This window comes from Apis florea, unplaced genomic scaffold, assembly GCF_048593485.1.
Source record: "Apis florea isolate Af1SG1 unplaced genomic scaffold, ASM4859348v1 contig_3793_pilon, whole genome shotgun sequence".
NCBI lineage: Eukaryota > Metazoa > Arthropoda > Insecta > Hymenoptera > Apidae > Apis > Apis florea.
Genome location: NW_028256856.1, coordinates 2,051,691 through 2,077,096, shown reverse-complemented (window position 1 = coordinate 2,077,096; position 25,406 = coordinate 2,051,691). Strand labels below are relative to the sequence as shown.

At 37.7% G+C, this 25,406-nt stretch overlaps 1 protein-coding gene across 1 annotated transcript in view; it reads right to left on the bottom strand.

Moving 5' to 3' along the window:
• Window positions 1–25,406, bottom strand: part of LOC100868178 (uncharacterized) — a 179,110-nt gene that overhangs the window by 100,958 nt on the left and 52,746 nt on the right. The window contains exons 2-3 of the mRNA XM_012491430.3: window positions 13,788–14,302; window positions 7,011–7,281 (exon numbers count right to left, since the gene is read on the bottom strand). Of these exons, the coding sequence (XP_012346884.1) occupies window positions 7,011–7,281; window positions 13,788–14,260 (744 nt within the window). The 5' untranslated portion in view covers window positions 14,261–14,302. The remainder of the gene's footprint in view (window positions 1–7,010; window positions 7,282–13,787; window positions 14,303–25,406) is intronic.

The window sequence follows — 25,406 nt, the reverse complement described above, 5'->3', positions numbered from 1 at the left end:
AAAAAAAAAAGAAAAAAAAAACGATCAAAAAAAAAATTCCAAGCTCATTCAATTCCCAACAATGAAAAGTGAAAGTTGATCGTTCTCTTCATCGAAGTACAATCTATCGACGATTAAACGTTGATGATGACCTGTTCGATTCTCATCCCCCAATTACGCATAAAGGGGAGGGAAAGGGGGAGAATGCAAAAAAAAAAAAGAGAGGAAAAAAAAAAGGAACGTAGGCGGTAAATTCACCAATGGTTTTTATCCAATCCCTTTTAACGAGGGGCTTTCAACGGAAGAAAGGGAAATTGATATCGACCTTCGAACAGACTCGGTTCTGCAAATTGCCAATTCTCGTTCATTATTCCCTTTGGTCATCCACGCGAGCGAGATGTTACAAGGGCGGATGCGGATTATTAACAATGTTGTCGCAGCGTGTCGTGTTATATTTTGATATCGTCTCGCTTGAATTGGTGATTCAATTGAAATCGATGAATTATTAATCGGGTGAAGCGTTTCGTCACAATCACTCCTGCGAATTGTGAAAATTCCTTTCCTTCCGGAGATTTAATTGAGCGATATCAACATCTTTTACCCCGCACGATATAACATCTTTCCAGAATTGAACTGTAATCGTTATAACCGATTTCTCCATTAGATTAGATGAACTCTGGTTAAAATCGAAGAAGAAAAGAACATCTTACAGGGGGAAAGAAAAGCGGTAAGAGATCACAGTTTTTAAAAATCTTGCACAAACACCGAGGAAAAATGTAAAATTGGAAAGAGTACATCCTTCCGGAAAGACGAATTTCCACGATGCTGGTAGCGAGGAGATATCGATCGAAGGGTAAATTCGCGATAAAAAGGAGGCAGGTAAAGGTCTCGAACTCGTTTCGATTCGATCCTTCACGATCCATCCATCCTGTCAATTTCGATCAACCATTTCCCGTCTACGTGGCCCTACGAAATGCGCAACGAAACGATCCACCATTTACGAGCCATTACGGGCGGAACACAGATTCCGCAACAGAGTTCCTTGTTATCGGGTTACCACGTGTCGAAAATTCTTTTCTCTCTGCGTGTGACGACGCATTCAAATCACGTAACCGGAGAAACTAGATAGGACAATGCGGTTTCTACCATTTATAGAATACGTTCTCTGTAAATTTTGCTCCGTGAACCTTGTTTTCTTTCTTTTTTTTTTTTTTTTTTTTAGTATCGCATCAAAAGTCAATCAAAGGATGATACGAGATAAATTTTTAATGTACGTTTTAATTTCCGAATTTTTAGGATAGTTTAAATAATAGATCGTAAATGATTTTCTTTTGTATATTAACTACGAAAATCGAGCGTATTATAGATCTTCGAATTCCACATTCCTTTCCTGGAAAAATATATATATATATATATATATTGGAATTCAAATTGAAGCGTATCGGCGTTATAGTATCGGTATTTTTTTTCACTCGCGTCGCAAATAATCTAGATGGAAGGAATTTTTCAGTCCATAATTGAAATAGTTCTTTTTTTTTTTTTTTTTTTAGGTAGATTTAATCCGTTTCCTCTATATTCTTCATAAAAGTTTCGCATGCCGAGTGATGGTATCCAAGATGAAAAGTAATTCTCCGTGTTAATAACCACGTTCGATTCCATTTCGAATTTTTATTTCGAAATTCAAATTTAATCAAAACTATTCCACCGAAAATTAATGAAAAACAAATTTTCGAAATTAAAAATTTTCTCCGTTTCTCCGTTTCTTGTATTATCATTTGGTTAAATTTCAACGTTGTGCTATTAACGTTAAACGAATGATCTTATCAATATACGTTCCACTTCTTCAAATTCTTCTCCCACAAAAATTGCATACCTCTAAATTCCTCTCAACGTTGTAATATTAAATTTAACAGATAATTTCACCTCGAAAGGGGTGAAGCACGATATTCCACTTGCCAGAATCGTTTAGCATTCTAAGAAGAAAGACACGACGTGAATGTTTATGTTCCGCACGACAATCCTCCCAGGAAAACTAAGGAGCTAAGAGAGGAGGCTCGCTTGATCGCTCGATCCAAGGGCGCGATCAAGACGCGACGATTGATTGAAATCTTGAAGAATCTTCGATACTCGCTCTCCTGTGGGACATTTACAGCGAGCAAAATTGTAAGAGAAATTTATTCACGGTTGATTATCGATCGAATATTGTCGGAGAACTTGTTTCGATCTCTTTGAATTTGGTAGAGTGAAATTTGAAATTTCAACTGATTCGATGAGTTTCGAATCAACGTTAAGTAAACATTTTGCTTGATAACGATGGATATTTCTTGTAGAAGTGAATACTAACTGTAATAAAAAAATTTTGACACGATATATAACGATTAATTACATGATCGAGGATGGATAAAGTTTCTCCAAAACTAAAGTAAAATCCATTTTATACTACTTACACTTTGATAGTTATACGTGAGTTAAATATTATAATTGTGTTATAATTATACAGTGTTGATGTGAAATGTAGGTCCACGTGTGTTTGTCGAAAGGTGGCAAATATAAATATAAATTTGCAACAGGATATTTTGATGCTGCGTTAATTAGTTTTGTGTGTTAACACCGTTGACCAGAATAAGGGATAGGTTCGAATAAAAAAAAGAAAAAAAAAAAAGGAAAACGAGAAAAGTGATTAGATTAAAATATTAAACACGAGGAAAACAGCGAAATGTTACCGCGGTCAGTAAAATAAAGGATGCAAGCGTGTTTTTACAGAACTTTTCCAACAACTTTCCTTAGAAAAGTTTACGGTACAACCGGCTAAATGTGTTTCAAAGTGTATACAAGTTAGTGTGGTTAGTACAGAAAGAAAATCAAAGTGGAAAATTTTGTACAATGGAACTTTCTCGAAATTTTAAAATTCCTCTTGATGATGTCTTTAATAAAAAATATGTATATATACAAATATACGTAATACATAATGTACACTAAAAAAAAAAAAAAAAAAAATGCATTTATCAAGAGTTTCGTCTGAAACATTTTTTCCAAATATTTTGGGCTTTCAAACTTTTTCTTTCCTTCTTTCTTTTTTCTCTCTTTCCCTTTCCTCTGTCACTCTTCGAAATGGAGGAAATTTATCGGTGGTGGGGATGCAGGAATCATTTTAAGTGCATCCCGATAGATTTTGCACGAACATGAAAAAGAACTCCCCAAAGCGGGGCGTGCTTAAGATCGTCTGCACGCGATAAAAACATAAAAACCGCTGTCCTTGCTTTTAAAATCCCGGATCCCATCCGCTTCATTTCCCAGGATGCAGTTACACCGACGTGAAACACGTGCACCGTTTCAGATTTACAACATCATTATAGCGGCGCGGCACGAAACTTGCCATTTCTCTTCCCTTCGACGAGTTTGCATTGACTAGTCCCCCCAAAGAAGAAAAATATAGAACGTACGAAACTGGCACAAAATTGAAAATTATATAAATAATTATAAAAGAGAGGGGACGAAATTCTTTTCGAAGTTTCAATGTTACAATTTCTTACAAAATTTATACACGGCGGTGCGCAATCGTTTTTCTTTTAATTCTTCGTTTCGATGCTTAAATGAATGAAAAGATTTAAAGAAGAGAGGAAATAGTTTGATAAATTTCCGATAAATTATCGTCAACACTTAGAAGACAAAATATTGTGACGTACGTTCTTTATATCATCGGATACAAGAGGATACGATAATTCGAAGTGGGCGCAGTGGAACAGGTCAGCCATAAGTTGGAGCAGCAAAAAGCCGAACAAAAAAAATCGTCGCGATAAGCGCATAAAAGAGCATCGATCTTGAAATATTATACTCCACCAAAACGTCATGAATAATTCATCCTTGCGGATCATTTTTTTCTCAAACAGTCTCAGCCGATTCGTCCCTCGAAAATAGACCAATAGACCCATCCTCATTAACCCGTGCTGTTCTCTTCAAATTCTCTTCTTTTTTTCGATGCGTCGATCAAAAAAGTATACTTGTACATTGTAAAAAGAAACGTAACTGAAAAATGAAACGTGAAGAGGGAGGGAAAAATGATGGAACGAAAAAAATGAAAAAGAAAAAGTCTCAATTATCTCTCGTGTCGTATATCGCGAACCTTGGTGCACGGCATGCAGAAGCATGATTATAATCCGCTGGCTTCCGGCCAGAATCGCATACAAAGCCCTTCTTTTCCGCTCCTTCCATTCCCGGTTGTCCTAAGTGTCCTAAGTATGATACGAGGCGTTTCGTCGTCGCATCGAGGAGAGATAATTAAACTAACAATGTCGAGATCTCGCTTGATTCTTCCTCTTCCTCTTCCTCTCTAGTCTGACTCTCTCTCTTTTTATTTTTTTCTTTCTCTTTCTCTTTGCAAGAATCTCGTTTAATGACGACGGTAGATTCATTTCGTCGAGGGACGACTCTTGGGAATAAACAAATTACCCTCCTCTTTGGAAGTGTGCGTCTTTCTGCGATTATATGTGAAGGGACGAAAATTTCATCGCTGAGTAAGCAGGTTCTTGATTATTTTTGGATCGCGCTCGTCCGTTTTATTATTAATAATTATTGACGGTATAATATAATTGTTCGTTTGGAGACTAGTTCTAATTGTTTCAAATATTCTGTTGTAATGTTAAATTTACACGCTTATTTTATATATAAATAATGGAATTTATGTATAAATATTATAAATAATGGAATTAACGAATATATAAAATAATTATCTCTTCGAATTTTGATAAACGATAATCATGTAAAAATAATTAATGTTGAAAAAATTTTCGCAAAGACAACCGTTCATTCATCTTTGTCTTCTTACTCACCTCCTGTTTTTCTTTATTCTTCCTCGAAATCGTTATAGATCCAAATCAAATATGCTTTTCATGCTTTCCATTCAAACGCTTTAAAAATTTCATCATTTCGTCATAACTTTCCTTCCGTTTATGTAACTCAATTTCAAATGAAACGAAATTTCAAAAATTTCGAATCAATCCATCAACGATACAAATAATATTTCGTTTCGTTTCCGCGTTTATATAAATCTCATCAATTATTTCGAACGTGTATTTCGTGGCGTATTGATATTCCGCCTGTTATTACATCGAGCAAAGTTGCACGTATTGCCGAGCAATCGATGACAATTCCCTGCCCAACTCGTCGTGCTTCTTTGCCAATTCTAAGTGGTACGAGAGATGTCCACACTTTCGGAAACGAATCATTCTCTGCATCACACAGTGCCATCTACGATCAGCAACCGAACGTTTCGTCAGGCAAACTCGGCAAACTCCTTGTCAAGTATCGATTCTCACTTTGCCCGCCACGTCCGTCGGTATCGGGATATAAGGTTGCTTAGGGTTGTTTTCCAGTCGATGCTTCAACCCTCTGTTAGATGGCAGCACACGCGATTGATCGGTAAAAAGGATTATTCCCGGGAAAAGATTTGAATACGATGTGGTTTCGTCTCTTTGGAACATTGTGCTTATAACGTTTGACTAAAAAAATATATTCTTATTGTTTTGCTTTTTTTAAATGATTCAAATTTTCGAGTCTATGATATTTCATCATTGTGATTTTCGTTTAATTGTTGTCCAAATAATTGGTAATATTCTTCTTGTTTCTCTGAGAGAAATCCAAAGATTACGATAGAAAGAAAATGTTCTAATGAATGACACATCCTTGTTCCAATTTCAAATCGAGTCGAAAATTAAGAAAATTTTCTCCAACGTGTAACCAATAATCAGTTATTTCAACGATCTTTAAAATTGAATCCTAGCTCAACGAATGATTCTTTAAGTCTGATCTTTCGTCTAAAAACGTAAGAGTAAAGAAAGGAAAGACAAGGAAAATACAGCTCGAGCGCGAAACGGAAAAACTCAGATTCCTTCGGGAGAAGACACAACAAGAAGAATCGAAAACAACGACGAGAACAAGGGGGATGGAAACCAAAGCGAGTGCACGCGGATAAAAAACACGACAACGTGCTCTGGATAATTTGGTAGACACCAATCGGACGGATCATCAACGATACAAGCAGCATGAACAACGACACAGCGACACCTAACAACAGAACGTCTCTCCATTTTGTTCTTTTTTCTGGTATCAATCGCGCATCACGAACGATCGTGCGAAAGGAAACCTGGATGCCTATTTTTAAAAGTGTCAATTTGCATTCGTTCAAATATCACGTTCGATGAAATTGAAAGTCGCGAAAAAAAAAAAAGTATTTCAATTTTAAAGAATCTTCGAGATAAAAACGATTTTGACTTCTTCTTATATTTCCTACTATTTATCAATTAACAATAGAATTTATCCGAGAACACATTACATGCTTTCCTTATAATATTTATGCTTATTTCTTTCACAGAAATTAATAATAATTTTGTCAAGAGTACTTGCACATTTTCAATAATTGAAAGAACAAAGAACACTAACCAAATAAAACGAATTACGATATAAAAAAAAAAAAAAAAGAGTACGACGTAGAAACTTCAAAGATTCTCTTTAAAACGATCCATTATATAAGTTCGATTAATCTACGAAAAATAAATCACCTTAGGCGATCTACCGATAGAACAAGACTCCTCCCCCCCCACACAGAAGCCCTCCATAAATCTGTCTTAAACTCTCGTTATCCCTTCCCCTCCAGCCCATCCATAACACCCCTTTCTCGAACCCGAACCAACCCCCGCTAATAATAATAATAACAACCCCCGCTTTAAAACAATCTCTCGAAAGAGAGAAAATTAGGCATCCGGATTTCCCTCTCGCCCCTTTCGTGAGAAAGCATATGATAAACGTGTACACAAAGGGGAGGGTGGAGGGGGTGTGCAATCCAAAGTGGACGGATATTCTATAAACACAGTGTGACCGACCGATCGACGTGTGTGGGACGCATGGTGCACGTGCAAAATGATGAAGTGCCACAACCGTTTTTTGCGAAAACCTTTTTTTCTTTTTTTTTTTTTTCTTTTCGTTCGATCGGTTTCCAATTTCAACAAGACCGGGAGGAGAGATCCCCCGCTTACCTGCCGGAATTGTCGAATCCCTCCATTGATCCGCAACGAGTCGGCCGCGATGCCGGCGATTCCGTCGCCTGGCTCGCGCAGCTGCCGCAGGGAGGCAGCACTCGGCGCGGTGGCCGTGTGCAACGGGCAACAACATCCGGAACAACAGCACGCTGACGCTTCCGGTTGCGAGCTCTGCCGTATTATGCGCGCGCTGGGGGACGTTGTGACCAGAACCGGAGGCGGAGGCGCCTGACAGGGGCAGCAGTGGTGGCCGCTCTTCACGCTCTCCCTGCAACACACGTGACGAGGCTGTTATTGGTTGTTGATTGAGCTTCATCGATCCGGATCGATCCAACATCTTTGAAACGAGATTGGCGATCACGCTAGGTAAAAATAGATCTTGAATTAGATCGTGTTTCGATGAAATTTCTTTTTTCTGAATACCCTTTGATCATTATCACTTTGAAGTCGTGGAAACTATTTTCTTTATTTTTTATATTTCTATTTTTTTCCTTCTCAAATATATCGAAGAGTGTGTATCGTATAGCTGGTTGAAGTCTACGATATTGAAAATTTGGAATTTTCTTATATTCTTCCCTTCCTTTTATGGAAAGATTACTTTGGCCGTGCATCCTAGTCGTGGGTTTCTGCAAGAAGGTGTAAAAAAGAAACGAAACGTTTTTAAGATAAGAGCAAACCTAGGATAATAATAGGATGACCTCGGTTTGGAGATTTCGCGGAAGGTTAAGACATTTCGACACGGGTTATATATTTTCGGGTTTTCCTCTGCCGTTTAGACCAGAAGTCGTAAACCTAAAATATCTTAGAGTACCGTAGACACGACTCGTTCTTATATAGTTTCACTTAAGTTGAAGAAAAATTATTTCTGGAAGTGCAACAACAGAATAGTCTACCGCCCTTTTTGTCTCTGAGTTTATTTTCGATGTTAATTAACAATATTTGTTGAGACAGGATATCGAGTTTGTAAGTTTGAGATTGGATTTGCAAGTTTACCCTCGTTAATTATAGTTCGCGTGAACCCTACTGAAATCAATCAATAATAAATCAATACTAAACCAATATCCTTGCAAATAAAAGAAAGAAACGATAATATAGAAAATATACGATTATCAAGACTTCAAATAAAACTATAGATACAATCTTTAAAAAACATTCACACGTTAGAATCGATCGCAAACTTTTTCTTGTTAAAATTCAAAAATTTTATGAAAAGAAAAAAAAATTCTCTCTCGCTTAATAATTACCAGAAATTAAATCCTGTCAGATCATATCCTTGAAGCTTTCTGTCTCAGAGATATAATCATATCTCGTTACCAAGAGTCCAATTATTCAACGTCCCATTTAAAATAACCATAATCTGTTCTCGTTACAAGAGTAAAACATCCTTTCATTTTGATTACGAATTCCATTATAATATTACTCAACGCTGTCATTCCACGAGAATATATTGTTATAAACATTTCAACATTATGTATATATATATATATATACGTCAATCGTTATTCCATTAATGATATTTCATTGGGCGGACAAGGGACTATATTGTCAGTTTAGGGATATTGGGAGTTAATTATCCTATGCGACTGGTAAATACGTGAATGTCAATGGAACTATATCACTATATCACTAGAATGCATTGTCTATATACGTAATATATTCAATATATATATATATATATATACAGATACACGCGTGTGCGTGTTAATTTGAGCAACGCCGGTGACATATTGAACGGCTGACAATCGTGCACGATTGGGATCGATCACATCTGCATCGAGAAGAATTCAAATCTGCCATTTCGAAATGAGCGACTCTAATTTCTCCTCGTCTAATTTTACCATTCCTTGCGGTAAACATCGAGAGATTTATTTAGTCGATTCCACCATTGTGTAAAGATTTGAATGTTTCATTGTATATAAGTCTAATTTGCAAGTCCGTTCGTGATTGCTACGATTTACTATTTTGCCAAGCTCTCTGTGTGGTAAACGTTAACTCGCAAATAAGAAAACGTAGTTCTGGTTCTAGGTTGAATCGATGAATGAGATACGTTCGTCGATGCATATAAAACAATCAAGTTTGAATTTAATTGAATTTAATTAAATAAAATTCCTTTAATAACAAAACATTGAAAAGTGTCTTTCCTTTGTAAATCAAAATTTGATGAACGAATTTGTCGTTTGAAGAAAATCGTCCAATGTATTGTAAATTTCGACAAAATTTCATCAAACAATCCTCCAAATAACATCGAAATGTAAATGGGTTAATAATAATATTCTGAAATTTAATTTAAAAGGAAAAAAAAAAAACGTGTCTATTCGTTTTTACGCCCGCGACAATTAACACAATTTCACGATCGTTTGTTTTTAATCTCCAATTGAAGACACCGTTAACTCGCTCTAATTTCAACTTGATGCCCGATGACAAACCCGATGCGACAGTAAGTCGCATATAACGAGAGGATAAAAGAAGAAAAACGAAGAAAAGGGTGTGACGCTTTAACGAGACAGCTAATTCGATTTTGACCGCAATTGTGCTGCGACAACAAGGGAATGTCCATCATCTTCGAACGTTGTCGATGCAAAGAGAGAGAGAATTGCCTCGAGGTATCGTTAACAGTAACCCTGGCTAGGCGAAACGTCAAAGCGTTCGATGTCAGTAGATCCTGCACATGCGAAATAACGCGATTATGACGCGTGCCAGCCGCGCTACTTTACCCGAACACGAACGGACTGCCGATTAAACCGAAAATGAACGAGATTTCCAATTTTGGCCAACGAGTCGCTTTATCGTTTTCGAACGAATCGCCGAGATTTCCAATTCGCAGAATCAGTCTGCGAACGAGTTTTTCGAACCAATTTTAATCGAGCAGGGGAACACTCGCAAGATTCGTCGTTGTGTTACGGATATATTTGGATGAAAAGTTTGAGCGAATTTGATGTAAACGTAGGAACGTAGGTGGTTTAACATTTCGGTCGAGTTTGTCGGGCCGAAGATCTGATTTCTCTAGAGGCGAATCTTTCTGTATTTTTCTTCCCTTTTATAACTTTTCCGATATTATCGTGGAATATTTATTTTGTTAAAAGAGACAGATCGCGTGTAAAGAATGACGAAATAATTTGGCTGTATTTATATTCGCCATTTCAGATACAAAAAAAAAAAAAAACAATAAATTATCCTTCGATCAAGCGTTTATCAAGAGACTCTTGATCGGTTATCGTACACGCAGACATTTCTAATTCGAAAGATAAATTTACATATTTTGCAGTAATTTTAATCTTCTAATGTATTTCGTTTTTCGAAAATTAAGCTTCAACTTTTTTTCATTCCATATATTTGCTCAAAATTTGAAAATCTTTCGTGTATAAAAGTGTAACGTGCAAGTGTCAAGCCATTTATTTCAATTTCCTCGTGGTCTAAGGAAGAGTGGCACTTTACGAAGAATTTCAGAGGCACAGCTTTATTATCCTTTGCTGGTCCTGGACGGTGCTCACGAAAGCTCTCGTCTAACCCCTTTCGGATATTATATTCGAGGCCATATGCTATCCCAATGAAAATTCCATGCTCTCCGCGTTTCCCTTTGCAGACGCCTTATCCATAAATCTTTAGCACGGCGTCCCGCCCGACAACTTCGTGCATCGTTGGGAATAATGCTACCGTCTCTGAACAACCAGAGACTCCGTTTAATAGGATTAATTTATAGTGATTCACGGTCACCTGTCATGCGTTCAAACTTTCTTTCGAATTCGAAAATTGAAAAATACGTCCTTCTCTACGCTATCTGCACAACCAACACAGCTTCAAAGAGTTTCCCCTTTGAATACAGCGTTCTCAAACTCGACTTTTCTATACTTGGAATCAAAAGTCGAGAGTTTACAAAAGTTTGCAAAGCGTTATATTTTATCTTCTGTCTCGAACAATTATAAATATCCAAATTATCCAATAATCGAAATTCTGATTGAATGTTCAAAAATTTCTTTCTTTCCCTCGCATATTTATATATAGAATTTTCTCTCTCTCTCTCTCTCTCTCTCAATTCTATTAAATGGAAAAATGTGTTTTCCCTTATTACCTTTCGAAACATTCAATACTCTTCGCGCATACTCTTGCTTTCGAACGAATCATTCTTATATCCGAATAATATCCCGTGAAACTTGCAAACAAGTCAACGTGACTTCCTCACAAGGAAATGATATTTCAATCATCAAGTCTCGAGTCCATTTCCCAAGCAAAATTGACTTCTCGATCTTCGACGTGGATGGAACAGTAGAATGTTCAAGAATTTTCACTCGAGAACAATTATCCGCTTTGTCCTTTCGATGCACCATGGACATCGCGAAGAGGCGAGGGGAGACGTCGTCCAAGTATCTCGTCCCTTCTTCGAGGACGCACACTCCAATCTCTTGCCCCTTGAAATGGAAGAAGTTCGTTGTCTCGAAGAATCGAGATCCGTGTTCTCTCATTGGAATTGGATTTGGACGCGGGGAAAGCGTTTCGAGAGCGGAAACTCTCGAGCCAACGTTCTCGCCCAAGAGAGTTCGGGTCACGAGTGGAAAAATTGCGAGCCAGTTTTCGTACAGGAAGATGACCGGAGAAAAGAAACGAGGAAACATTTTTCCAAGGAGATAGAGTACCAGCCAGCGTGATTTCAAACCAAATTGCCGGGCCTGATATATAGAGAATAAGTGGCCAATTATCGCGCCTTCCTCGAGTATCTTGATGGGGAACAAGATTACTTCAGTTTGCTTTTTTTAACCACAGGTAAGGAAGGCGTTAATGTGAGAATGAAACTCGTGAGGGACGTGATAATGTTTGAACATTGGCGCAAATATTCTTTTTTTTTTTTTTTATAAACATCTGTATATTTCTTTCTGTCACGAGAGAAGGAAAGAAATAAAGGAGATGAGGATTTTCTCGCGTACGATTTTCAAAGATTTAAAAAAAAAAAAAAATAATCTTCTTATCGCAAACACTGATTCGAGTTGAAAAATCGTCTCAAGAACGTTCGTTTCACGTGTTATTCCATCTATAAGAGTTATAAGATGCGACGTAAAGACGAAATTCCTTTGAAAGGAATTGTCGGGCATGTACCGACAAATTTCACGCTCGAGAAATCGTGAAAAAGACACGTGGAAAAATCGAGATCGAGATGATGGATCTTTCCTGAATTTTCGAATCTTGATCGAGGACAAAAGGATATGGTTCTCACAAAGAGAACATACGAGAAACGATATATCGCGAAGGGGAAGGATACCATATCGTAAATAGAGTTTCAGCCGGTTGGAAATGGCGTGAAATGGCCGTTGAAGGATATATGATCAGCTCGAAATAGGGGATGTTGCGTCGATGATTCGATTGTTGATGCAAATTGCTGCGAGTGAACAGCGAATAAACAAAATTATCGTCGATCGTGAATTATCTATTGATTAAATGACGTTGCCTCGATGTTTCTCGAATGGAACGGGAAATTTAATACAGTTTTCGATCTTCTTTGCGCGTTCTTCACATTTAACGTTGATGTTGTAATACAGTTCGGTTTTCAATTCTAATTAATTTGAATATGCATTTTCGAAGAATTGAAGTGAATTCAGTGTGCATCATATTTTATTTTTGCAATTTTTGACTGATCTTGAACTTTGTCTTGAAATTATACAGCAGAGAATCAAGGAAAATATTGTTATATTAAGATAATAACAATGAGAGCATCTCGTTAATACTCGGGTCCAATTTTACTTTAATATCAATAAATAGAATTTCTAATTTGGAAGAATATCGAGTTTCTGTTAAATAACATTAAATTAACCCGATGATAGATAGAATTTATTTCGTTTTGAATCTCTCACGTGCACAGAAAATAACCGCAGGATTCAGATTTGCACTTTGCATAAAAACAATCCAGCTAATTACTCAAATTGCACAAATTTCTACGAGTATCAGATACAATTATAACGTGTTTGCACACGATTTATTCTTCTTTTCTCTCTTTGTTGCATGTTGTATAACAAAGATATATAAAAAAAAAAAAATAAAAAATTTGCAGCAATTAGAGAATAAAATATTATAATGGTGATAGGGGTTAGTAGATCGTGGCCAATTCTGAAACGAGGTCGTGGGTTTAACATTGTATCAGAGACCTTCGCGAGCGAAGCCCTTTCCGGAATTATGGCGGCCGAGATAGCTAACTACGGGATGAACCTCTAACTAAATTTTCAGAGGAAATATATCATTTTCTGGTGGGATAATAATCCGGCCAAATTACGTTAATTCATCGTTCACGATGACTTTGAAAGGACTATTAAAACATCTGATAAACAGTAGCTCGTAATCTAGATAGAGGCGTTAAGTCGAAAGCGTTGGAAGGGAAAGGGCCGTAATATCCTGGAAATTACGAGTTTCAACTCTTCTTCAACTCGTCTTGAATTTGCGGGCGAAGTTTCTGAACTTTCCCCGGTTACATATAAATTCAAACATCCCAGTTATGGTTAGCCAATATCCCCGTGTATTTCGTAATCGAGTTGAATTGGGGATTTAACTTTTGACTCGATGGACCACAGCGGGATTTTAATGAGCAACTACGTGCAACTGAAATCATCCAATTTCTCCACACTCCGTAATATTTTATAATTCAACTCAATGACCGTTATAACATATAATCGGTATATCTTCAAGACTATCTTTACAATTAAAATTATTCTCACGATCAATTACCAATTGCACTCTACGATCACAAAAATACGCGGATATTTATCGTTGAAGGGGCGAAGATAATTCGCTTACCTTGACACGCTCCTCGCCAGATGGAGCGCCGAAGAAGGGGCCAACGAGTCTCTGCGATCGCAGCGACACCTGTGCTGGTGGGAAGGCTGCCGGCTCCTGTAACCCACGGTAGCTATGATCGTTTGCTGCACTTGCTGCGCTTGCGGCTGCGGCTGCGGCGGCTGCGGCTGTGGTTGCTGCGCCTCGCCGTCGAGCCTGCAATATAGCTCGATGTCCGGTACCGATCTCGTGGCCGGATCCTCGGTGGTGCCGCTCTCCTCGGAGCCGCCGAGCCCCGAGACGGACAATTGTGGCGAGGCAACCAAAAAGGTTGCTCGATCCTGTCGCGTGAGCACCGGCTTGCCCTGAGACGCCGCGGCAACAACGACCGGCGGGGGTGGCGCCCTGCTCAGCAGGGCGGCCGTCTCCTCGCTCGAGCCGTAATCGGTACCGTTCCCACCCTCCTGCGAGCCGACATTCCCGTTCGTGTTCATCTTGCGCCCGGCTTCTTTTCTGTCGCGTCACGTGGCCATTTCCTGCAACAACCGATCATTTTTTAGATCTCTTGCTTTCCAAATCTTCGACTTGGCGAGGGAAAAGTTGCTGTGACGACGTTGGCGAGAAACGTAGGGGAAGAAAAGAGATGGATGATTGTTAAATTCGTACAGCGTTTTTGGATAATTATTGCGGGATGAAATGTGGATATGATAGGTCTTGTCTGTTAAAAAGAAAGTTTCAAGTAGTGCTATAAAAATTTTCGCAGCCTGGCTTTGTTTAGAGACATTTATCGAGGAAAGATCGGAGAATTTATGTGAAAAAGATAAAGATTGGCTGGAGTTGAGATTACGTTAAAATGATTTATCGCCTTACTTTCCACGCCTTACGTGCACGCAACGTGGCCCGAAATAATTCATTTTCCCCTCCGTTCGATTTTCAAGATCACTTTTTAAAAACCGACGCTTTCGCCTTACAAATTTTCCGTGGATCTTGAAAATCTTCTGCCAGATTCGGAGGAAATCCAAGGATCGATGTTACCAAATTTCCAAGCCGCGTGTGAATATTGATTTTCACATGGATGAACGAAGCCAGTGTGCAAAGGCACGTAAATACCCTTCGTGTATCGACAACCGATTGGACGTGTCGTTGGCTTCAAACGAAACGGTCCTTGACTCTTCGAGACTCGCCCCGTCGTGAAATTCGTCATTTTCGCTCCCTCGTTCAGATTTATCCGCCTGTCGCTCGTTCTCGTTCCAATTCCCTCAACGTACACGTTAAAACTCACAAGTCTGGCTTACTCGATTTCTCGTTAAACACGACGATTTAAACTCTGGTAACTGTAGCGGAATTACAATTGAATAAAACGTCACGTTATTCGTGGTCTTATGTTAATATCTGAATATCCGGTTATTCTTTCATTCTACGGAAAAATTGAACATTTTTTAATCCCCTCTTCTGAAAAAAAGATTTTCACCGGTTGAAAATATCGTTGTCGTATCTAATTCTTCTCGAATAAAATTTTCAAATTTAGAATTAAATTAAATTGAATAAAAGATTTCAGGTATTAAACGTAAAAGTATTATTCCCGAATCATCATATTTTTCATCAAATTTTTATTCGTTAAAAAAATCCTCGATAGAGTCCTATATTTTTTCACGCAACTCTATATTATTAAAATTCTCAATGCCTCGTCTCTCTGTTTCTCTCTCTCTCTCTCTTTTTTTCTTCTTCTTCTTTCAAATTCCATTATTAAAAATTTTCGAAAGTTTTTAATTTTAAAACGTAGTATAAATAAGAAACCAAATTATTTCCTATTGTTCCTGCGGAACGGTCGAAATTGAAAATACTATGGGCGGAAAAAGAGCGTATTCGAGGAGAAGAGAAAAGTAAAAAAGTTCATCAACATGTAGCATGGGCCGAGATCGAATCATGGAAATGAAATTCGGGTTTCCCTTCAATTCGGAGAACGTAAATGAGGAATAATGGATGGACCAGAATAGTCTGGGTTCTTTTCCCTTTTTTTTCTTTCTTTCTTTTTTTTTTTTTTTTTTTTTTTTTCGTCCATCAGTCTCTGAAAAAACTGCGAGCTATTTCGCAATGGCCGACCAGAGATGCAACCGCAATTTGTACAGATGTCGATTGCTGACCGCGCGCAAATTCGAACGTGATAGATTTGAAGAGAAATGAAATTGAACGATTCTCGCATTCGCAGGGAATATTAATGAAAATTATATTTTTCATCATTCGAGAAAATACTTCGATGCTAGTAGGTTAGGTGTAATATTACACTCGAGTCGCGTTCGATCTGTCCTTGAATTAATTTTAATATCAGATATAGGGGGATATGGCGTGAAATTACTATTCTTGTAAATTCTGTTATTGCGCCTTTGTTTCTGCAAGATCAATCGACGGGAAAGTGAAATGCACGTAAATCATTATTTAATTGATTAAGTAAAAAAAAAATTGTTCAATAACGAGAGTCAAAGTTTCAAAGTGTCGTTTAACAAATTCGTAAAACAAATTCAACTATCGAATATTCCAGTTGCTAATAAAATTTTTTACCATAATTTTAATTCCATGAATGTACATTAATTCCATCGTTTAATCTATTCGAAAACGTTTCTCGACTCTTCCATTAAAGAAAAATATTGTTTTTACAAAAAATTTACATAATTTGCACATACCTTGAACGAACTTCATTCCATTTAAGAATGTTAAAGTTATTTTTCTTTTATACAGTATTCTAATTTTAATACCTCTCGTGCAACTCAGAAAAATAATTAATTTCCATTCTAATAGAAATGGAATATTTTGCTGAGAGTATAATAAAAATTCTTTTATACAAATGTAAAGACTTTCCACTTGTACTCTCCAATATCGATATCAATTGTCACTTCACGCTATTAATCACGTTGAAATTTGTACAGCTTATCTCGAAGATCGAACATTTCCTATCGCTTCTAATACATTTTCTGTGTTTAACGGGCCACGTTAAACGTGAAAACGTACGACCGTTTCAAATCTTGGCCGATAGCGTCACATCGGTCGCCAAAAACCTCGAGCAAGCGTTTGAATAAACGTTTCCATATTCCGAGCGTGGAGGTCGTTTTATCCAGTACCGATCTAGATCGATCTAATGATTAAACCAGGTTTCCAGGCTTTCGCATCAAAATGTCACGAATCTCTGAACTTTTCACGCGTTCTGTCGCTTTCCACCTTAAACGATCATCGCACCTGTGCTGAAAAATCCAATATTTCCTCGTATTTAGCGTGAACAAATATTTTGCAGAGAAATTCAATTAATTTTAAAATGAAAATTTTATATAGCGTAACCAACGAACCATCTTTTTGACGGGGGGTGAAATTATTTATACTTTTAAACTTTCAGTAGTTCCTTCTACACAATTTTGCGAGAGATGGAACACTGAAATATATTTATAAATGAAAATTAATATAATTCTAGTGTTAAAAAGAATTAAAAGTTTGAAAGTTTCATTTCGTAAGAATGATCCATTTAAAAATAATTATTACATATTTCTTGATTTTCAATAATTTCTATTTAAATTTAACACGCGTATTTTTATCATTAAATTTTACTCACAACAAATATAATATAATACATTCATATATATATATATAGAGAGAGAGAAAGAGCAGCTTGTAGAACAAGCTTTTAAGCGAAAAAAAAATGCATAAAAGAAAAAAAACCCTCGTTGTATTTGCAGCTGCATGATGCAACAGCAAATGCGTGGTAAGTTCGTAAGCACCTCTCCCGACGCATTTCCATTTCATCCTCGAAGAAAGTTATTTCCCTACTGGATGAAAGAGCGCGCGATGAGGATGGACGAGTAAACGTCTTCAATCCCTCGAAATGACGCGAAATCCCTTCACCCTTGATAGCTTTAAAATACGGACACAATCCTCTCAACCTTCTCCCTCGCGGAGAGTAATAAATTAAAATTTAATGGAGACACGCGTGGTCGGTGAGAAATTGCCTTCTTCGTGATGTCCACGAATTTAGGCAAGTGGTGAAGAACGCGTGAACACCGAGATAATTAGGAAATATGGAAGAATGTGCTTTTATGAAAAACACTTTTTTTTTTTTTCGGGACACGATTCGACTGCAGAATAATTTTTTAAAAAAGGTACACGTATACAGAGTTTATTTAGCTGTTATTCTTCTGCAATTAGAAGAATGATTTACGGGTCTAAGCTAAGTAAGTTAAGTAAAATTCAAATTAAAACGTTTATATCTTCAAGATGATCGAGAAGATTATTCGAAGATGCATGCACAAATTTCCCAAATTCGTTCTGAAAGATCGAATTTAACTTTTGAAAAAAAAAAAAAAGAGAGAAACTTTTTTCTTCAATCGATATTTTTCCTTTGCAACCAATATCCACGGTTTCCACAATAATCAAATCAAACGCGCAACAAAAAAACAGATACACCTGTGCAAATAAAATCGAGCTCTCACGCGCCCTTTTTTTTCTTTTTTTTTTTTTTACCTTTCTACCAAAACTCGCCGCAAGGGGTTAAAGTTAATCCTCGATATATGTATTTTATACAGCAATGGAAACGAAAAAGATCGACCGACCAATCGAACGATATGATGAACTCGTGAGATATACGATCCGACTCATAAATGTCTACGCAAACGAACGAGCACTTGCACACACAACGCACACCTTCCCTCTATAAAATTGTTCGAATCCCTTCACGGCGATTAAAGTGATTTCGAACGATAATCGTAAACCCACTCGAACCTCTTCCTTCCTCTGAAAGAAACCCGCGAAATCCATCCTCGTTTGAAACGCGAGGATGGATGTATTATCTCGACGAAAATACAGAGGAAACTTTGTAAACGAGGTTTCGTTGTTATTTGTTCCATCTGTTAATTGGGAATTCGTTTCGACGAAGATCGATAGGACGAAATATCATACAATGGAATGGAATTGATTATTGTTCGTCAATTTGCAACAATTAAAATTCGAGATGATGATCGAGACCCAAGCGCGTTTCGTGGAATTCCCTCTTTTCGAGAACTAATTTCCAGTGTCGTGTCGAAAGAATTTTGCGCTTGAGTTTTTTTCGAATAACGATCAATCTTCTTAAACACCGCTTTCGTCCCTCGAAAAATACTTTTAAATACTTATTAACGTATGAAAAAAGGTTACTATATACATTTTACATATAGAAATTAAATAACAAATTTCAATATCGAGAATTGTTGAATGAATGAATTTTCGAGAAATTTAAAATTTCTCTCTCCCTTTATTCGAAAATCAATACTAACTATATAAATTCACTTGTTTTTCATTTTCTACTTTTCTTTAGACTGCAACGTAACGAAAAACTTGAAAAAAAAAACGGTTGAGTTAAAAACTTCTCAAAAACGTCAAGCAACCTTCTTCATAAACTCAAATTTTCCCTTTCATCGATCCATATTCAAATCCTATATTCTCGACGAGAAAATTCTCTTGGAAATTCTCTGTTTTCCACGGAAAGGAAGAAAGGCGCCATCGAAACTGTTACATCCTTCTCTTACCTCCCTTATCGCTCCGCGAGAAAGAAGCCAGAAGAAGCCCCGCGTACGCGTCGACGATCTTCCTCGCCTTTTATCCCGCAACAGAGAGAAGCGACAGTGTAAGAGTCGCCCGTGGAAACGTTCCTCTGTTTATAATATTATCACAAATACGAAGCCGTACGCATTAAGCGACAACGTCGAAACCGTGTCGATCTCTCGTGTTTACCCTCGACACAGTCGCGGAAATAGGTTTCCGTATATTTACGCAAGTGTATATCCATTATTAATTCCATGGCGTATTTCTTCGAAATACAGGATTTCCACGAACGAGTAGTTTAGCAAATACATCGTTGGTTGATACGTTGGTCGAACGATATCACACAAAACATGTTTGTATGGCAATTTACGTATCACGTGATCGATCATCAAAGATTCAGCGTCATTGAAGAATTAATAAAAATACGTACGCGCATACATTAAATATATACCTTTCGAACGCATGTCACTGCATCCTTGTTTTGCCTTTTGACGAGGAAAGAAGATGGTCGAGTTGATTAGAATATTTGTGTTTCGAAGTGATTCGTTGATTCGGCCCTTTATTACATTTCGAATGGAATGAATTCGGGTGGTGGAAGGTCAAAGGTCTCTGGTCGAGAGAGGAAAGGGTAGGATTCGATACTGCCTTCGTCGTTGGAGGATGTTGCGCTGGGTTGAGCGAGGAACAATAGGAGCTTGTATCCCGGTTAAAGATCGACTGTCAAATTTTGCATCCTGATTCTGTTGATTGGATCCGCTATTCAATAAATCGATTCGCTCTATTTTTCAAGTTTTTCCTTCCTGATTCTCGTGTATAACTTTCACGAATCTAAATACGAAATCTATCATCATACTATTCAAGCGAGTAAAAATGTCGATTCCACCATCCCTAATCGTTCATCGGCATCATCCCCAAAGCTCCTGTGCGTGTGTGTGTTAAAGCGTTTGGCGGCCGATGAGGCAGAGAGGTGACGAATTAATCGCTGAAACGGGTCGATTTAATTCGCCTTGAAGCCTAGAAGTATTCTTGGATGGTCCTTCTCCGAGGCATTATGGAATTGGGACATGTAAACGCGAAGGACAGGCGGCAACGGTGCACTTGGATGTCGTGTTTGAAGCCGTCGTCTCGTTCGCCCGCCTCGTCTATTAATTAGAATAGCGACGAAAGGACGGCCTTCGAGGTTTCGAGCATCTTCGAGAGACGCGATTTTACTTCTTCGCAGTTGATTTATCGACACTCGCTTCCCCACACCTCGATCTCGTTTCTTCTCGAGATCTCGCGCGTTCATCCTTAGCTTTAAGGAGAACCGATCATTATTCGTCAAAGTGATTTGCTCTGGTTTTCGAGCGCGAAGAATTTTTATGGTATTTATGAAATGAGAGAAATTGGAAATTTTTTTAAATATATGCAATTATAAACGAGCCAGCAATAAAGAAATTTTAAAACCGAGCTTGGAGATCGATAAAAAATTCTCGAATAAAAAAAAAAGCGTGGAAATTTCTTGACCCCGATTCGCAAAAATTCTGTCATCGTGGTGTGGGTTGTAAAAAAAAGAAGAAAAGAAAAAAAAATAAAAAACCGCGTGTACAGCTAATGAGCACTTTTCACCGAGTTTCAGCCTCGTTGCCGCCTCTAATTAGGTACCATTGACTCCACCCAAACGTGTTGCGTCTTGATGGAGATAAAGGTTCGATAACTCGGCGAGTGTACAACTCTTGGCATCCCTATTTAGTTAAGCGAGAATCGAAGCGAGCTTGAAAGGTACATTAAACAGGGCTTACTCGTGTAAACTTGGAAGAAACTTCGCGAACGATGATGAGGATCGCTATTATTGTAGAGGAGCACCCGTCACGATAAGATTGATACACGGAGAAATTACTCGTGGCGATCGACTTATGACCGTCACATTTCAATTTCAGAGGATAATGAGATTCGATTAACCTCGCTCGCTTAAGGATTACGATTAATTTTGATGAAGAGAAGAAAAATTGCTTTCCCAACTTTCCATCCTAGAAGATACTTGATAATTTTATAGATTAATAGACACTGTTTGTATCTTTTGTATCTTGTAGCGTGTGTCTTCTTTGAACATATCACTCAATATTTGTGAATATTGAATCTTAGAAAGATATGAATCTCTCTTTCTCTCCTTCTATATTATAGAAAACTGGTTCATGAAAAATCGAGACGAAATATCTTCATTGAAATCTTTGATTGAAAACGCAGAGTCGTAAATACTAAATCCTCTTTACCACATTCTCGATCCAAAATCCTCTTTCCTCTAAAAAAAGACGAAAATTCAAACGACCTGTTCACGAGCAGGTATACAACTTATCCTAGGTAAAAACGATTTCAATAATCGTTCAACTTCCCCAAATGGAGGGTGAGATCGGCGATAAACAGATCTCCTGGAATATTTTCTAAAATATTCCATCCACGAATTTCTCCCTCGATCTTTTTTTTTTTTCCCCCCTCAAGGGAAACTTAATTCCATCGAGTTTATCAGCTATTTCCGCTCGAGCGTCATATCCTTGTCATACTGTCGAAAAGGTGTGAGAAACGGCGCAAGACGAGGAAATCTCAACGTCTCGGAAGTAAATCCTTTCATACGGTATGAAGAGGGTGAGACGAGGGGATTGGAAACAGAGGAGGGTAGATAACGATGGAATACGATCTAGTCTCGGATGAAGGGCCGGATGTAAGACGGTGGAATTTCACCCGTTTCGTGCACGCACAGGTGTCGCTTTCCTCCACGTTTCGCCCTCTGAAACGACATTTCTACCGATTAGACGGAGTCGTTGTCATACGTTTCTCACTTTGTTCATCGACGGAGAACAGAAACGAACATCGAATCAAATTCCGTCCGCGTTCCTCGCTTGGCGTGTTCGTATTTTCGCATCCTCTTCTGTCTCAGACAAGTTGTTCCCGCAATTGCTTTCCATTCTTACTTGAAATTGCAAGAATAGAATTTGTTTTTTTAATTTTTTGAGACGTTTCTTTATTCCCGTCGTGTTCCTTAAAAAGATTAATTTTCTAATTCCCGGAACACGAGTTTCTATCGATACGGGAAACGGTTAATTGTAATTAGGAAGATAATTTACTTACTTGGAATTGGAAGAATAGAATTTGTACATTTTTTTTTTAATCTACGATTTTTTGAGACGTTTCTCCATTCCTTCGAAAAAACGAACGAACCTGAAAGATTAATTTCCCGATTCTCGAAACACGAGTTTCTATCGACATTAGAAACGATTAATCGTAATTTATAAAAGGAAGATTTCTTTTAAATCGATAGAACGAGACCGATATTCGAATTCCGCGTTTATTTTGTATATTAAAGGAACCGGTTAAAGGAACACGAGCAATGAAAAATTAGATGGAAACGTGCGGCGAGCGAGTGTGTGAATCGATATCCTTCGATGGATCAACCGCGCGGCTATAAACGTAGCGGCGGAAAAAAAAAAAAAATAAATGATGAGCATATGCTTTATTCGATCCGAAGTGTACGCAAGGCCGCGCAACTGTATAACCGGCGGAATCTATCTACGTTCACGAAACTCGATTACATCGAAACGGTTCCGAAACGAAATCGAATCGAGCTAACCCTACGTGGTGTGCACGTTTTCTTCACCACGTTGTATCGAAATACTCAAACAGGGGTAGAAAAAAAAAAAAAAAAATGCGCGAGAAATCTCGAGAAATCTGCCTACCAAATGTACGCGCGATCGATTCTTCTAGGGAATTTCTCTCGCGAGAAATTCTGAATTTAAATTTGGATAACGAATCCTGTAAAGTGTTAGTACGAAATACGTGGCTGTATTGTATTGTTTCGTCGATTCAATGAAAATTTATTCGTTGGAGGAAAGCTACCAGATGATAAACTGCGTATTGCGAACTATCCTTCCTTTGGGGATAATTTATCAATTAGTAACATTAATGAATTACACAACTACGTTTTGGACACGCAATATTGATAGTTTTAGTGTCGACAATATTATAAATTCGATCGTGCAATATTGCTTCCCAATTATTTTTACCAAGCCAAAAAGGAAAAAAGAAAACACGATTTATTCATTCTGCAAAAAATCGACCATAATTAATTACTAATTAATCGACTGCTTAATCCATCCTAACAAGCCACGTCAACCGTATTAGTAATTATCTCCAACGAGAAAATTCCTCCTCTCTGTTGTTGCTCCAACAATCGGAGAACGCCCCTCCATCAATTTCCGCTAAGTCGAGTTAACCAATCATTGCAAACGAGTCGACTCGAGTTGAAGGAAAGATTTTTAATTTCAAAGAGTTCGGGAAAATTCAAATTTCAATTTTATCTGTTACATCGATACGTGGAAATATTCGATACTCGGTCGAGTGTCCTCAGGATCGGAAACGAGCCCATTTCTCGCCCTTTTAGGTTTCGCCAGGGTTGTCAGGGTCGGCAATTTGCGGTAGTTTCTCGTTGTGTTTACACGTTGGATGAGTCGATGTCGACAGAGCGAGCTGCCTTAACGAGCTGACAATATGGCGGAATATTTGGCTGTTACGATTCATCGATTGTTCCTCGAGGAGATCACCGTGGATTAATTAGAACGGTTCTAAATTAAAGCTCGAGGTCGATCGAAGTTGTTGTTTGGAAATCCACTCCACCTTGCCAATAAAATTTCGTGAAAGATCGCCTTATGTAAATAATTCAGTTCGAATTCCGTTTCAGCCCTTTCTCTTTCTCTTGAAAATTTGATTTGTAAGTATAATATTTATAATTCTCTGTTTTAAGGGATTAGAAATTTGGCATTTAAGGCATATTTCGAATATTGATGATATTTGATGATCGAATAATTTAAAGTGATTTTGACTTTATCTGCTTGATTTTTCTTATTTTGGAAATAATATTTTGTACGTTGTACATGGAAAGTATTGATTTGGATTTCAGGATGATTCAGGATGTATTCTGTCAAGATTAAGATCCAACAAGGGTGGAAGTCACTGTTTACAACCTACTTATCCCTTCTCGTGACGTTTTGGTCAACGATCCAGAAACGGTGACCTAAAAAGTGTAATATAAAACGAAGCGCAAAGTAAAGTACGCTTATTTCTTTCCTGTTCTATTCTTTTTTCAATCTTTCGAAATATTTATATGTTTAATTCGAAAACGAATAATTACGAAGTTATAACTAACTCGTATTCACTTATACAGAAATTCATACGTGGATTAATTTATACAAGGAATGAAACGTTGCGAGAGTAAATTTTCGGTGTGTATAAATACCAAAGTTTCGATAGTGATACATAAATAGTTTGGGAATAAATTCGATTTACGAGATCGGCAAGTTGAATGCAATTTCGGCCACGAATTTCGGTAATAAAATAGAATGGTTTTCGATCGTTTTCTGAAAAATTTCACAATGCGCATTGATAGTCCACCTTATATATAACTTCTATCACTTTTTACCGTAAATACAATATTCATACACGCAATATTCAGCGAAATAATACCACATACGTACAAATTGTCCAAAACTTTTTTGAAACGACACCTTTTCCCAATAATCGTAGAGATTAAAATACACGGACGTGCATATACCAGACTTAACCACATATTGAAATCACAATATACACGCACACATCTTTCAGCGCACGTACGATCGGATATCAATCGCGTCAACGCACGCTCTCACTGCGTGATTTTCAATATTTGCACCCGTCTCTCAAACAAACATTCTAATAAGAAGGGATATCCGAGCAAATATTTTCCAAGGTCTCTCTCTCTTTCTACAATCGCGACAACAACACCCTGGAAATCTCTTCACGCACGCCTAATATCGCCTTCTATCTAATCGTCGGTATTCAAATCGTGGATAATATTGCCTCGATGCACGTCATTGTCTCCTTTCACCACTCCAACCATTTTCCGTGGACAAACGTCGGGGAAATGTCGTCGATGAAACGCGGGATACGTTTACACAGGTCTAATAGCGCGATCGATATACCACTCATTTCTGACTTACGTAATATTGCACGATGAGTATCGTTGGATACGCAATAGAGGCACGTCGAGTGGATCTACGAGAGGATTGTTGGTTG